We start from the raw sequence: 16,300 nt of genomic DNA, 5'->3' as shown, positions 1-16,300 counted from the left end.
GGAGAAGGGGAGGAGGAGGGAGGAGGAGGAGGGAGGAGGGAAAGGGAGGAGGAGGACTGTTGTTCTGCTTTACTTTATCCGAACAACCCACAATAAATATCTCCACAAATATTTCACTTAGGACTTTTGTTTCGTATTTTTTGCCAGATTGACTGTAGAGCTGCTGTCATTCCTTGTGTTGGATGTTGTTCCACTACAGTAAAGTCCAACTGTTGTTGTTCCTCGGCAGGTGTTGGAAGAGTTCAGCGGAAGAGATTATGAAACGTTGTGTTGTTCAGCCTTGACTCTAAGATGGGGATCACCTGCATCCTGTCGGAAGACGCTGGAATTCTCTCTCTCTCTCTCTCGCCCTCTCTCTCTCGTCCTCTCTCTCTCTCTCTCTCTCTCTCTCTCTCTCTCTCTCTCTCTCTCTCTCTCTCTCTCTCTCTCTCTCTCTCTCTCTCTCTCTCTCTCTCTCTCTCTCTCTCTCTCTCTCTCTCTCTCTCTCTCTCTCTCTCTCTCTCTCTCTCTCTCTCTCTCTCTCTCTCTCTCTCTCTCTCTCTCTCTCTCTCTCTCTCTCTCTCTCTCTCTCTCTCTCTCTCTCCTCTCTCTGGCTCTCTATCTATCTCTGTCTCTCTCCCTCGTTCTCTGTCACTGAGAAAACGTACATGTACATTCTGAAAAAAGGGCCCACACAGGCCCGCGGGCACCGTGTTTGCTACCCGTGCTATAGAAGATCTCACCTGCGTTATTTATTTATTTGTTGATGATGTTGTAAATAAAATAAAATAAAACACATGAGCCTGACATCGCCAGACAATTGGTCAGATTCCCAGGCTGTATCTGCTTCGTGTAAGGTATATTAAATGAGTATTATTTCGAACAGGCACATGTTAACCGCCTCGTCCTCCTGAAGGACCCCACAGATCCAACATGGCGGCCTTTCTCACTCGGAGGTAAATAACTTCGCGTTTCTTTCCATGTTTGTAATGTGTTCAGCAGGGCGATATAAAGGAGGTGTAAATTATGTGTGGAGGAGGTGTGGAGGAGTACTACACACTACACCAACCCCGCACCTGGAGGTGCGGGGTTGATGTAGTAAGAGAGTTGCCGTGTCCTCCAGGTCAATACTGCAGGGTTGTAGTATTGTTGTGAATGCCTCTCCAACAGTAATAATAATAATAATTAATATATACATGTAGTTAATTATATCACAGGAAGACCGACTCCATAACTGTGTCATTTTCATTCACCCAGTCTATATAGAACTGAATACTGTCCCTTTTATATAGAGCTAGGTCATACTGTCCCTTCTATATAGAGCTAGGTCATGGCTCTAGTGTATATATATCTGTATACTGTCCCTTCTATTCTAGATAGAGCTAGGTCATGGCTCTAGTCTATATAGAACTGTATACTGTCCCTTCTATTCTAGGTATAGGTCATGGCTCAAGTCTATATAGAACTGTATACTGTCCCTTCTATTCTAGATAGAGCTAGGTCATGGCTCTAGTCTATATAGAACTGTATACTGTCCCTTCTATTCTAGATAGAGCTAGGTCATGGCTCTGGTCTATATAGAACTGTATACTGTCCCTTCTATTCTAGATCGAGTTAGGTCATGGCTCTGGTCTATATAGAACTGTATACTGTCCCTTATATTCTAGATAGAGTTAGGTCATGGCTCTAGTCTATATAGAACTGTATACTGTCCCTTCTATTCTAGATAGACCTAGGTCATGGATCTAGTCTATATAGATCTGTATACTGTCCCTTCTATTCTAGATAGAGCTAGGTCATGGCTCTAGTCTATATAGAACTGTATACTGTCCCTTCTATTCTAGATAGAGCTAGTCTATATAGAACTGTATACTGTCCCTTCTATTCTAGATAGAGTTAGGTCATGGCTCTAGTCTATATAGAACTGTATACTGTCCCTTCTATTCTAGATAGAGTTAGGTCATGGCTCTAGTCTATATAGAACTGTATACTGTCCCTTCTATTCTAGATTGAGCTAGGTCATGGCTCTAGTCTATATAGAACTGTATACTGTCCCTTCTATTCAAGATAGAGCTAGGTCATGGCTCTAGTCTATATAGAACTGTATACTGTCCCTTCTATTCTAGATAGAGTTAGGTCATGGCTCTAGTCTATATAGAACTGTATACTGTCCCTTCTATTCTAGATTGAGCTAGGTCATGGCTCTAGTCTATATAGAACTGTATACTGTCCCTTCTATTCAAGATAGAGCTAGGTCATGGCTCTAGTCTATATAGAACTGTATACTGTCCCTTCTATTCTAGATAGAGTTAGGTCATGGCTCTAGTCTATATAGAACTGTACTCTGCTCCAGTGCTGAGATGCGTGTGGTTGCAGCTCCCCTCCAGGCCAGCGGGGCTGCTGTGGTTCTTGGCTCTCTCCAGCGGACCCTCCTCCAGCCAGTCAGGCATGGAAGCTTCTTCAACAAGTGTACGTTTACTTAATCCTTCTTCTTTATTGACACACTCTTTCTACCGTGATGGTATTTTAGCAAGAACGGTAATAAAGGGGCGTGTTTCCATAGTAACAGATGTAACAGAAGTTACAGGTGTCTGTGATGTGTTCCCATAGTAATGGTTGTTTATGATGGGTTTCCATAGTAAAGGATGTGTGATGTGTTTCCATAGTAACGGTAGTGTAATGTGTTTCCAAAGTACGGGGTGTCTGATGTGTTTCCATAATAACGGTTGTGTAATGTGTTTCCATAGTAATATTTGTGATGTGTTTCCATAGTAACGGTTGTGTGATATGTTTCAATAGTAACGGTAGTGTAATGTCTTTCCATATTAACGGGTGTCTGATGTGTTTCCATGTAACAGTACTGTGATGTGTTTCCATAGTTAAGGTAGTGACGTTTTTCCATTAACGGTTGGGATGTTTCCATAGTAACGGTTCTGATGTTTTCATAGTAACAAGTGTCTTATGTGTTTCCACAGTAACGGTTGTGTGATTTGTTTCCATAGTAACAGCCGATGAGCTGTGGCGGGGGGTCCTGGCAGAGACGGGGGCCGGCGCCCGGAAGGGCCGCGGGAAGAGGACCAAACGCAAGATGAAGACCGATCTCAACAGGGGCCAAAACATCGGAGAGGGTGAGACGCCTGCCTGTCTGTGTGCTCACCTGTCTGTCTGTTTATTACCAATATAAAGATCACATGGTGATGATGATGATGATGGTGGTGATGATGATGGTGATGATGATGGTGATGATGATGATGATGATGATGATGATGATGATGATGGCGGTGGCGTGTGTTCCAGGGAGGGCGGGCTTCCTGTGGCCTGGGTTGAACGCCCCGGTGTTCCGGGCCGGAGCGCCGCAGGCCGTCTCCAGACGGGGAGACGCAGAGCAGCTAGAGATGCAGGCAGAACTAGGTACACACCAAGTACTACACGCTACTACTGCACACTAAGTACTAAACACTACACACTACTACACACTTACTACTACACACTAAATACTACACTCTATTACTACACAACAAGTACTTCACACTACACTCTACTACCCACTAAGTACTACACGCTACAAACTACAGGAAAATGGAACATCCTGTTGTGATGTTACTTCCTGTTTTGATGTAACTGCCTGTTGTGATGTCACTTCCTGCAGTGCGTTCCAGAGATGAGTGGGAGAAGAGGAGGAGGATGAAGGTGAAGAGAGGAAGAGGATGGACCGGAAATTCCTGGGGGGGCATCAGTCTGGGGGCCCCGGACCCTGGGCCAAATGGGGGTACACACGCACACTCTCGCACACAGAGACAAGCAAACATGCACACGCACACATTCAATCAATCAATCAATCAGTCAATCACAATCACGCGTCAGACATGGCCAGGGATGTGAATATCAATGCATGCTCAGCTAAGTGCTGATGCTCAAAGTCAATCACAAGTCTGTGCAGAATGGGTTGGGACATGGAGGCCACTCCCATAGGCTGTGTACATAGTTTTGTGTTGTTATCTCCTTCCATGACGTCACAATTTCAATTACAGTAACTGCTCTTAAGTATACTGCACCATTTCACCAGCAGATGGCACAAAATCACACATAATCTGTATCTACTAGGAGCTTGTATAAAGTTAAGTTAAAAAAGTGTTATTTCCACTCTTTCAGAGTCATTTGAAGACTTTGATTCGCGTGTGATTGAGGTGAGTCCCTTCATTGATCTCTCCATGTTCTTTTAGCCAAGCTAGCTGAGTCTTGAGTTCACAGACCTTAAGCTAGGGAGTCTTAAAGGGCTGGTGTTTAAAAGTAAGCAGACTGTAGCCCCCCCTTATCTCTCCAATGACAGAGGAGCAGCTGCAGTGGCCTGCCCTGTCCTGTGTTTTGTAAAGTGCCAGTAGGTATTCCAAAATGACAGAAAATATTAAAATGCATAGTCTCTAGTGCCATTTGTCCAACCCGGGCCACCATTCAAATATGGCGCACCCCGTGGAAGAGGACCCCCTATATACTGCAGATATAAAGGGCTCAACCTTTAAGGTAAACGCACTGCCACTTTAAGATAAACACACTCCCCTTTTTTATGGTAAACACACTCCCCTTTTTTATGGTAAACACACTGCCCCTTTATGGTAAACACCCTGCCCCTTTATGGTAAAGAAACTGCACCTTTAAGATTACCAAACCATCAGCTAACTGTTCTTAACTGGGGAACAGCTACTGTAGGCCTGTACAATTTTGTTGTCTAATTAATGAAATTGTTGTTTGTTAACTTATTGAAATGTTTCTTGTTCACAAGGTGAAATGTTTGTTGTTTACAATGTGAAATGTCTGTTTGTTGTTTACTAGGTGAAGAGTGTTTTCAACATGACAGCCAAGGAGGGGAGGAAGAGGTCCATCAGCTGTCTGGTGGCCGTGGGCAACGGCAACGGGGCAGCAGGTCAGCTCTGTGATGAAGCTGCTCTATGTAGAGAGGGTCTAGCTGCTCTGTGTAGACGAGGTGTAGCTGCTCTATGTAGAGGAGATAAGCAGATTTTTGTAGAGGAGGTCTAGCCACTCTATGTAGACTAGGTCTAGCTGCTCTATATAGATGAGGTCTAGCAGATCTAAGTACAGCAGGTCTAGCTGCTCTAGGTAGAGCAGTTCCAGCTTCTCTAAGTAGAGCAGGTCCGGCTGCCCTATGTAGAGGCGGTCTAGCTGCTCTATGTAGAGGCGGTCTAGCTGCTCTATGTAGAGGCCGTCTAGCTGCTCTATGTAGAGGAGGTCTAGCTGCTCTATGTAGAGGCCGTCTAGCTGCTCTATGTAGAGGCGGTCTAGCTGCTCTATCTAGTGCGGGTCTAGCCGCTCTATCTAGTGCGGGTCTAGCTGCTCTATGTAGAGCAGATCTAAAGCAACTGTTTCCTCTCAGGGTTTGCTCTCGGTAAAGCAGCTGACAGGACAACAGCCCTGAGAAAGGTAAGGAGAACTCACGCTCTGCTTTCTTCAATATTTAGATATTTGATACCTGTGTATCAAATATCAAATCAAATCCCCCCCCCCCCCCCCCCCCCAGCCAATATAATCCATTCATCAACCACATTACCCTGTCCTCATCACCTGACCCTGTCCTCATCACCTGACCCTGTCCTCATCACATGACCCTGTCCTCATCACATGAAAGGTGATCAACTCACCGAAAACTCACTTTAAGGGGGAACCCAGAATCATATAAAAACGGTCTTAACTTAAGGGGTCATCTGAGGTACGCCCCGGTAGCGCAGTTGGAACCATTTAAGGCTCGGTCCTGATCGCAGCGACCCCGGTTCGAATCCTGCCCGTGGTCCTTTGCTCCATGACCTCCCTTCTATCTCCCATACCTTCCTGTCTTTCTCACTCTTGTCATAAAGCATAAAAAATGCAAAGGGTGACATCTTAACCTAGGGTGACATCTTAACCTAGGGTGACATCTTAACCTAGGGGGGACATCTTAACCTAGGGTGACATCTTAACCTAGGGTGACATCTTAACCTAGGGAGGACATCTTAACCTAGGGTGACATCTTAACCTAGGGTGACATCTTAACCTAGGGTGACATCTTAACCTAGGGGGGACATCTTAACCTAGTGTGACATCTTAACCTAGGGAGGACATCTTAACCTAGGGTGACATCTTAACCTAGGGGGGACATCTTAACCTAGGGTGACATCTTAACCTAGGGTGGACATCTTAACCTAGGGTGACATCTTAACCTAGGGGGGACATCTTAACCTAGGGTGACATCTTAACCTAGGGTGACATCTTAACCTAGGGTGACATCTTAACCTAGGGGGGACATCTTAACCTAGGGTGACATCTTAACCTAGGGTGACATCTTAACCTAGGGTGACATCTTAACCTCATGTGACATCTTAACCTAGGGTGACATCTTAACCTAGGGTGACATCTTAACCTAGGGTGACATCTTAACCTAGGGGTGACATCTTAACCTAGGGTGACATCTTAACCTAGGGTGACATCTTAACCTAGGGGGACATCTTAACCTAGGGTGACATCTTAACCTAGGGTGACATCTTAACCTAGGGTGACATCTTAACCTAGGGGGGACATCTTAACCTAGGGGTGACATCTTAACCTAGGGGTGACATCTTAACCTAGGGGTGACATCTTAACCTAGGGGTGACATCTTAACCTAGGGTGACATCTTAACCTAGGGTGACATCTTAACCTCGGGTGACATCTTAACCTAGGGTGACATCTTAACCTAGGGTGACATCTTAACCTCGGGTGACATCTTCATTTTGTGCAGGCGAAGAATCGAGCGGTCCACTACCTGTACTACATCGAGAGATACGACAACCACACCAGTGAGTGTGTGTGTGTGTGTGTGTGTGTGTGTGTGTGTGTGTGTGTGTGTGTGTGTGTGTGTGTGTGTGTGTGTGTGTGTGTGTGTGTGTGTGTGTGTGTGTGTGTGTGTGTGTGTGTGTGTGTGTGTGTGTGCGCGCTGAAACCTTGTGTTTTTCTTCCAGTTTATCACGACATTGAATCTACGTTTAAGAAGACGACCCTCCGCATGAAGAAGCAGCACCAAGGTCAGTCTGAGAGGTCAGAGGTTAGTCTGAGAGGTCAGAGGTCAGTCTCTCTTTCTCATTCTCCCTCTCTCGTCAGGGATGTCCTCAGTCTTCCATTTGTCAGATAATCTGCCACTGATTCAGTTTATCAGAATTCAATTATAATTTACTTTTGTGTCTGTCTGTCTGTCCCCGTCTGTCTGTCCCTGTCTGTCCCTGTCCGTCCTTCTCCGTCCTTCTCCGTCCTTCTCCTTGTATGTCTCCAGGTTACGGTCTCCACTGCCACCGGGCGGTCATCACTATGTGTAAACTGATGGGGATTCAGGACATGTACTGCAAGGTGGACGGCTCCACCAACCTGCTGAACATCACTAGGGCCCTGTTCACCGGCCTAGCCAATCAGGTACCCTCTCTTCACAGGCCTGGCCAATCAGGTACTCTCTCTTCACAGGCCTGGCCAATCAGGTACTCTCTGTTCACCGGCCTGGCCAATCAGGTACTCTCTGTTCACCGGCCTGGCCAATCAGGTACTCTCTGTTCACCGGCCTGGCCAATGAGGTACTCTCTGTTCACCGGCCTGGCCAATCAGGTACTCTCTGTTCACCGGCCATCAGACTGTTTTGGCATTTAAATAGATTTATATGAAATTCCATTGAAACAAATCATTAAGATGATGATGTCATGATGCTAATGTCATGATCATGTCATGATGATGATGATTTCATATGAGGATGATGTTATGATGCTGATGATGCTGATGATGTCATGATGCTGATGATGTTGTGATGCTGATGACGTCGTGATGCTGATGATGTCGCGTGTGGGGCGTGTGTTGGGCAGGAGACCCACCAGTCGCGGGCCGACCGGCAGCGCCTGAACGTGGTGGAGTTCCAGGGGGAGCGGGGGCCCCTCCCCCTGCTGGTGGCGCGGCCGGAGGGCGGGGCCCGGCCCGACGCAGAGCCCCAGGACCACGCCCCGGACGCCCGGCTGCACTGGGCCGACGTGCGCGTGGCGCAGGGCTCCAAGCGCTCCGTCTGGGCCTCGGCCAAACGCACCATCTGGTAACCACCACGACGACGCCGCATCAGGACCGCCCAGGAGACGGGGCCACTGGGGACCTGGACTGCCCCTGACATCGTCATGACGACAGGACATGACGACAGGACATGACGACAGGACATGACGTTTCATGACGTCGTCATGACGATGTGTCATGACGTACAACCACCAACATACAAAGAGGTTAAAACAGAAATGAGAGGATGTTCCAATGTCATATTCTGGGTCAAACCTGAACACAATAAAACATGCCACACTTTCAATTTGTTCAATTTCTTTGTAGAGATCATAAGCAAGACGCAACTAGGTCCATGAGTCCTCACATTCAGGGTAACCAGTTAGGAGCTGGTATTGTAAGGGATATTCTATATATTCTGAAATAATTCAGACGGGTCAAATTAATATCAAATATATTTATTACACATCTCAGATTCAAATGTCAAGTGTATATGTTTTAGTTTTTTTTGCGAATATTAACGGAAACATAAAAAAAGGGACCTGGACTAATCCTAGCCCAGGTCTAAACTAACTCACTGAAATGGCTACTGACGCTTACCCTAGCGCAGGTCTAAACTAACTCACTGAAATGGCAAGCTGAAGCTAACCCTAGCCCAGGTCTAAACTAACTCACTGAAATGGCTAGCTGAAGCTAACCCTAGCCCTGTCTAAACTAACTAACTAAGACGACCTGTTGAGACTGTAAAATGTCTCCTCGTTACTTTAATCAAGTAAAATAGTTCAGACTGCTGGAGGTTAGAGAGTTGGAGTTAGGGATAGAGGGTGAGGGTGAGGGATAGAGGTTTAGGGTTAGAGGGTGAGGGTTTGTGATAGAAGATTAGGGATAGAGGGTGAGGGTTAGTGAAAGAAGATTAGGGTTAGAGGGTCAGGGTATCCAGGGAGGTTCAGATAGTTTATATAACATGTTTTGCTCAGAATATTTAGGATGCTGAAGTTCTCTACTTTTTACAGTATAGTATTCTGATCGTATGCTATGCTGATATCTAATAGGATTATATCACCATATCATCTTCAACTGATTAATTGATTCTAATTTTAACAAGGGCTGTCTGAACTTTGTTGATCTTCATTCCTCAGGAGCTCTTCCACCGCAGAGCAGAGAAGATGGCATGTAGAAAATAGAGCAGTGTGGTGAGATAAGACATCACCTGGAGAGAGAGATAATCACAATATCAATACACAAAATACACTCCAGAATGACCTGTCTGTACTGTCTAACCCCTACCTGCTCCAGAATGACCTGTCGCTGTATTGTCTAACCCCTACCTGCTCCTTAATGACCTGTCACTGTACTGTCTAACCCCTACCTGCTCCATAATGACCTGTCACTGTACTGTCTAACCCCTACCCGCACCTTAATGACCTGTCTCTCTACTGTCTAACCCCTACCTGCTCCTTAATGACCTGTCTGTACTGTCTAACCCCTACCTACTCCTTAATGACCTGCCTCTGTACTGTCTCACCCCTACCTGCTCCTTAATGACCTGTCTCTGTACTGTCTAACCCCTACCTGCTCCTTAACGACCTGTCTCTGTACTGTCTAACCCCTACCTGCTCCTTAACGACCTGTCTCTGTACTGTCTAACCCCTACCCGCTCCTTAATGACCTGTCTCTGTACTGTCTAACCCCTACCTACTCCTTAATGACCTGTCTCTGTACTGTCTAACCCCTACCTGCTCCTTAATGACCTGTCTCTGTACTGTCTAACCCCTACCCGCTCCTTAATGACCTGTCTCTGTACTGTCTAACCCCTACCTGCTCCTTAATGACCTGTCTCTGTACTGTCTAACCCCTACCTGCTCCTTAATGACCTGTCTCTGTACTGTCTAACCCCTACCTGCTCCTTAATGACCTGTCTCTGTACTGTCTAACCCCTACCCGCTCCTTAATGACCTGTCTCTGTACTGTCTAACCCCTACCCGCTCCTTAATGACCTGTCTCTGTACTGTCTAACCCCTACCCGCTCCATAATGACCTGTCTCTGTACTGTCTAACCCCAGAGTCCTTACCACAGCAGCGATGTCCAGGCGGTAGATCTTGAGGGCGCTGGGCGGCAGCACGGAGACAGCTGATGCGAGAGTTCCTATCAACACGGTGTAGTAGGCCAGCACCACAGACGCACTCAGGTACAACAGCACGGCAACAAAGTGGTAGCCCACATCCTGGAGACCAGAGGAGGAGAGGAGGTGAGGGAGGAGGAGAGGAGATGAGGGAGGATGAGAGGAGTCGAGGGAGGAGGAGAGGAGGAGAGGATGTGTCTTACCAAGGAGGGCCAGATGCCACCCTGATTGGCTCCACAGGCGAAGATGAAGAACCAGAGAGTTGTCATGACGAAGCAGAAGATGGAGACGAACATGACCCAGCCCAGGGGGTTTGCGGGATCCACAAGGGTGGAGGCGATCAGCGTCCATACCAGACCCCCGAAGACCTGCACACACACACACACACACCGTTACACACACAAACACACACATACACACACAAGGACGCACACACACACACACACACACACACACACAAACACACACACAAGGACACACACACACACGCACCGGTACACACATACACACACACACACACACACACACACACACACACACACACACACACACACACACACACACACACACACACACACACATCCGACAGACACACCCCACACACACACACACACACACACACACACACACACACCCCATGACTGTGTTACCCTCCCTTGGTAAACAGGTTCCAGTGCATTCTGGTTTGGAACAGTTCCTCATCCTAGTCACGTGACATGTTTCAACAAACCTGCCTCGTCAGATAGAAGGATAACATGTTGCAGTATCACATGTGCAGCGTAGCATATGCTATCTAGCATAGTAGTGTATACCTTCCATAGGGTAGCATAGCACTGTTCCTGGCCTCTTCTCTGTATCATTAACATTTTTAAATGTATTCTTGCTTGTGGTCTATGTCTTCTCTGTACTCTTCTCTGTACTGTAACTGTACTTGTCAGTTATCTTGGCCTGGACTCCCTGGAAGACGAGATACTATATCTCAATGGGACCTTCCTGGATAAATAAAGGTAAAAAAAAAAAAACATGCTACTCTAGACACAATGCTAAGCTACTTCCCTGAAACGTCATGTGTTCTGGTTCTGAGTCTGTCTATGACGTCAGCAGCACTAATGGATGTCACTATGATGACCTCGTCTGTGTGCCAAGCCTTTCTATTGTTGCTAAGCAACATTAGACCGTTGGACTTTTGACCAATAGGAGATGAGTCAATCATCCAACTGGAGAAACCAGTTCTGTTCAATGAAGGGAGTTTAGTTAGAGAAGAGTTAGCCTTCAGGTAGCTATGCTGTTAGCCTTCAGGTAGCTATGCTGCCGTTTTGTCCTTGATTTTGTATAAATCTATGATACATAATACATTTATCTGTAGATATAGGTATATATATGTGAATAACATTCTAATCCCGCGCTAATCCCATTCTCCACAATTATGTTAGTCAGTCAGTCAACAGTCTGTCAATCCGCCATTCAGCAGGCAGTCAGTCAGTCAACAGTCAGTCAGTCAACAATCTGTCAATCTGTCAGTCAACAGGCAGTCAGTCAGTCAACAGTTAGTCAGTCAGTCAGTCAGTCAGTCAACAGTCAGGCGTAGATATGTTTTAAGGGAGGGTGAGTAGCGAATGAGGGCATGTGAGTAGAGGATGTACTCACAAACTCAGGGATGAAGAAGATGTCTGGGATGGAGGTGAAGATCCGGCTGCCAGTCGGCAGCACGTCAGCTGAGGTCGACGCCATTCTGCTCATCTAGTTCTATAGAGCTGCACTTCTATCTGAGGTCTAGTTCTATAAAGCTGCACTTCTATCTGAGATCTAGTTCTATAGAGATGCACTTCTATCTGAGGTCTAGTTCTATAGAGCTACACTTCTATCTGAGATCTAGTTCTATAGAGCTACACTTCTATCTGAGCTCAGGGTAGATGCCTTCGCTACAGATGACTGAATTCTCTGACTGAATGATACGCTCACTGAGTACTCACTGAATTTGTTTTTTAAGGACTCCTCCCCTCCCACCAGTGTTTTATTGGAAATAACTTGAAACCTGTCTGACCAGTCCCAAGCTATGTGGGTGAGTTATGTACTAGTGCAGGACACAATGGGCACACACAAGGTGTTTAGACTCAGAGATAGGGACAGGGATACAAATATATATCAAACTATAGTTATGCATAAATAGATATAAAGTGATACAACTATTTTATATATCAAACTATAGTTATACATGAATAGTAACATATAGTGATAAAACAAGTCTATATGTGAAATTATAGTTACACATGAATAGTTACATATAGTGATAAAAACTAATTTATATATCTAACTATTGTGTCGTTGCTATTTCATTTCCTAAGAGATATTGCGTAGGACAGAAGAGATTTCTAAATGTAAAAAGCACATAACACAGGCCGGTTACAACGCAAAAAGCTTTACATTTAGAAGCAAATGAGGTGTGGTTACGCAGTTGATCAGAGAGGCAAGAGAAGGGAAAGGAGACCTGGCAGTGCTGTGGCTCGATCTCACCAACACTTATGGATCCATTCCTCATAAGCTAGTGGAAACAGCACTGGACCGGCACCATGTCCCAGGTAAAATTAGGGACCTTATCTTGGACTATTAAAAGAGTTTCAAGCTGAGAGTCACCTCTGGGACAGTCACATCTGAGTGGCATCGGCTGGAGAAAGGGATCATCACTGGATGCACTATTTCAGTGATTCTCTTTGCCTTGGCCATGAACATGCTGGTCTAGTCAGCAGAAGTCGAGTGCAGAGGTCCGCTCTCCAAGTCTGGAGTCCGCCAGCCCCCCATCAGAGCCTTTATGGACGACCTGACAGTAACGACGACGTCAGTGCCGGGGTGCCGATGGATCCTTCAGGGCTTGGAGAAGATCATCACCTGGGCTCGGATGTGTTTCAAGCCTGCAAAATCGAGGTCCCTGGTGCTCAAGAGAGGGAAAGTGACTGACAAGTTCCGCTTCTCTCTGGACGGCACCCAGATTCCATCAGTCACCGAGAAACCCATCAAGAGCCTCGGAAAGACCTTTGATTGCACCCTGAAGGACGCTGCGTCCATCAAGGCCACAAATCGGGAGCTGGAGGCGTGGCTGACAGCAGTGGACAAGTCTGGTCTGCCTGGTAAATTCAAGGCCTGGATTTACCAGCACGGTGTTCTCCCCAGGATTCTGTGGCCCCTGCTTGTGTACGAGTTCCCAATAACAACAGTACAGGGCTTCGAGAGGAGGATCAGCCGTTACCTCCGTAGATGGCTGGGCCTGCCACGAAGCCTGAGTAGCATCGCTCTATACGGGCACAACAACAAACTGAAGCTCCCCATTAGCAGCCTGAATGAGGAGTTCATGGTAACCCGTGCAAGAGAGGTGCTGCAGTACAGGGAATCCAGTGATCCAAAGGTCTCCCAGGCTGGCATCGTAGTCAGGACAGGAAGGAAGTGGAGGGCGCAGGAAGCAGTCGAGCAGGCGGAGTCACGCTTGCGTCACAGCGTGCTGGTCGGCCCAGTGGCGTCTGGACGAGCAGGGCTTGGTAGCGTTGCAACCACATGCTACGACAAAGCCCTGGGCGAAGACAGACGCCGATTGGTCCAAGAGGAAGTCAGAGCTGGCGTTGAGGAACTGCGTGCTAGCCAGATGGTGGGGATGCGACAGCAAGGCGCATGGACGAGATGGGAACAGGCAGTGGACCGCAAGATCTCCTGGTCTGAGCTTTGGCAAGCTGAGCCTTACCGGATCAAGTTCCTGATTGCGTCCGTCTATGACGTCTTACCCAGCCCATCCAACCTCTTCTGCTGGGGCAAGGTTGACGCACGATCATGTTCTTTGTGCCTCAGAAGGGGAACGCTCGAGCACATCCTCAGCTGTTGCACAAAAGCCCTGGGAGAAGGACGCTACACTTGGCGCCACGACCAGGTGCTGAAGGCGATAGCAGAAACCATCTTCACCAGTATCACCCAGAACAAGCCTCTCCGACCAGCAAGGCAGGCGATTGCTTTCATTCGAGCAGGGGAGAAGCCTAAGCCCAAGCCAAGGGGGGCAGCGGGACTCCTTGGAACCGCACCGGACTGGCAGATGAAGGCCGACCTGGGGAAGCAGCTCAGATTCCCAGAGCACATCGTGGAAACCACCCTGAGACCAGACATAGTTCTGTTCTCAGATTCAACCAAACAGTGGTCCTACTGTAGCTGACAGTTCCCTGGGAGGAGCGCATGGAAGAGGCCACTGAGAGGAAGCGTGCCAAGTATGCCAACTTAGTGGAGGAGTGCCGCAGACGGGGGTGGCGTGCCCGGTGTGTGCCAATAGAGGTGGGCTGTAGAGGCTTTGCAGCGCGATCTCTCTGCAAAGCATACAGCATGCTTGGAGTCACAGGTGCACGTTAGAGAAAGGCCATCAAGACCACCACAGAGGCAGCTGAGAAGGCCTCTAGATGGCTGTGGATCAAGAGGGGCGATCCGTGGGTACATGCTACTTAAACACAAGTTGGGACTTGATCAATCCCGGCTGGGTCGCCTGGTTGAGGGTGTATGATGTTGCGAGACCCAAAACACCCAATGACCCCAGGTTCCATCACTGTTGATGTGTCTAAGTGCATCAATAGATGTATTTCAAACTACATATAGTGATACAACTAGTCTACATATCTAACTAGCAACTAGTCAGCAGGTCAGTGATGTCATCAACTCTCCATCCCAGCCTGTGTTTGTGACGAGGACGGTCTCCAAGGTGATGAGGACCTCTCCAGGGTGATGAGGACGGTCGTCACGGTGATGAGGACGTCTCCAAGATGATGAGGACGGTCGTCACGGTGATGATGACGTCTCCACGGTGATGAGGTCGTCTCCACGGTGATGAGGACGTCTCCACGACCCTGACCCTACGTCGGGACACAGAGTGGAGCGGTCAATAGGTGGAGGTCTGGGTGGAGCAGGATGCTGTAGGCCCAGTGGGTGGAGGTCTGGGTGGAGCAGGACGCTGTAGGCCCAGTGGGTGGAGGTCTGGGTGGAGCAGGACGCTGTAGGCCCAGTGGGTGGAGGTCTGGGTGGAGCAGGACGCTGTAGGCCCAGTGGGTGGAGGTCTGGGTGGAGCAGGACGCTGTAGGCCCAGTGGGTGGAGCAGGACGCTGTGAGCCCAGGGTGGAGCAGTGGTCCTGACGTGGTATCGTCGTGGTAACTGAGCGGTAAACCACACAGGGCTGATACTCTCACCGTGATGATACGATTCAATCAACTGAGATACTGGATGGAAGTGTCCTGTCAATCACAGTCTCCTGGTTGCTTAGCAACGGATAAGGTTTGTTTACAGGTAACAAAGCTTCTAAACATCACCTCTAGATCCAGTCTCCCACGCGCCAGTCCAGCTCTCATTTCAGCTGTGTCCTCCCAGTTAAAGCAAGCGGTGAACTCCCAGTTCTGTCCTTTCTGACTGGGTTAGGGTTTGGGGGAGAGCTAGGTTTAGAGGTAGAGATAGAGGGTTAGGGTCAGAGGGTAAGAGATAGAGGGGTGAGGGTTAGAGAGAGGGGCTAGGGTTAGAGTTAGAGGGTTAGTCTTAGAGATAGAGAGTTAGGGTTAGAGTTAGAGATAGATGGTTAGGGTGAAGGTTAGAGGTAGGATTAAAGATAGAGGGGTGAGGGTTAGAGATAGAGGGGTGAGGGTTAGAGATAGAGGGGTGAGGGTTAGAGATAGAGGGGTGAGGGTTAGAGATAGAGGGGTGAGGGTTAGAGATAGAGGGGTGAGGGTTAGAGATAGAGGGGTGAGGGTTAGAGATAGAGGGGTGAGGGTTAGAGATAGAGGGGTGAGGGTTAGAGATAGAGGGGTGAGGGTTAGAGATAGAGGGGTGAGGGTTAGAGATAGAGGGGTGAGGGTTAGAGATAGAGGGGTGAGGGTTAGAGATAGAGGGGTGAGGGTTAGAGATAGAGGGGTGAGGGTTAGAGATAGAGGGGTGAGGGTTATGTGAGGGTTAGAGATAGAGGGGTGAGGGTTATGTGAGGGTTAGAGATAGAGGGGTGAGGGTGAGGGTTAGAGATAGAGGGGTGAGGGTTATGTGAGGGTTAGAGATAGAGGGGTGAGGGTTATGTGAGGGTTAGAGATAGAGGGGTGAGGGTTAGGGTGAGGGTTAGAGATAGAGGGGTGAGGGTTAGGGTGAGGGTGAGGGACAG

At 47.9% G+C, this 16,300-nt stretch overlaps 3 protein-coding genes across 3 annotated transcripts; 2 read left to right on the top strand and 1 right to left on the bottom strand.

Annotated features, from left to right (window-relative positions):
- Nucleotides 1–291: 291 nt before the first annotated feature.
- mrps5 (mitochondrial ribosomal protein S5) lies at nt 292–8,329 on the top strand. The gene is made up of 13 exons (XM_060073839.1): nt 292–321; nt 866–935; nt 2,356–2,448; nt 2,982–3,107; nt 3,277–3,390; nt 3,629–3,748; nt 4,132–4,166; nt 4,810–4,900; nt 5,369–5,415; nt 6,746–6,803; nt 6,966–7,028; nt 7,274–7,410; nt 7,848–8,329. Exons 1-13 carry the CDS (start codon nt 292–294, stop codon nt 8,070–8,072), a joined length of 1,209 nt encoding a protein of 402 aa, XP_059929822.1. The 3' UTR covers nt 8,073–8,329.
- Nucleotides 8,330–8,464: 135 nt separating this feature from the next.
- On the bottom strand, nt 8,465–12,121 carry LOC132473079 (myelin and lymphocyte protein-like). Its single transcript, XM_060073032.1, has 4 exons — nt 11,793–12,121; nt 10,349–10,513; nt 10,095–10,247; nt 8,465–9,232 (listed from the first exon to the last, which is right to left on the bottom strand). Exons 1-4 carry the CDS (start codon nt 11,883–11,885, stop codon nt 9,158–9,160), a joined length of 486 nt encoding a protein of 161 aa, XP_059929015.1. The 5' UTR covers nt 11,886–12,121; the 3' UTR covers nt 8,465–9,157.
- A 316-nt stretch (nt 12,122–12,437) lies between these two features.
- On the top strand, nt 12,438–14,349 carry LOC132473078 (uncharacterized). Its single transcript, XM_060073031.1, has one exon. The coding sequence runs from the start codon at nt 12,955–12,957 to the stop codon at nt 14,332–14,334; it is 1,380 nt and encodes a 459-aa protein (XP_059929014.1). The 5' UTR covers nt 12,438–12,954; the 3' UTR covers nt 14,335–14,349.
- Nucleotides 14,350–16,300: the final 1,951 nt, after the last annotated feature.

This window comes from Gadus macrocephalus, chromosome 15 (assembly GCF_031168955.1).
Source record: "Gadus macrocephalus chromosome 15, ASM3116895v1".
Classification (NCBI taxonomy): Eukaryota; Metazoa; Chordata; class Actinopteri; order Gadiformes; family Gadidae; genus Gadus; species Gadus macrocephalus.
Note: the sequence above shows the minus strand (reverse complement) of the source record. Positions and strands in the feature narration are given on the sequence as shown.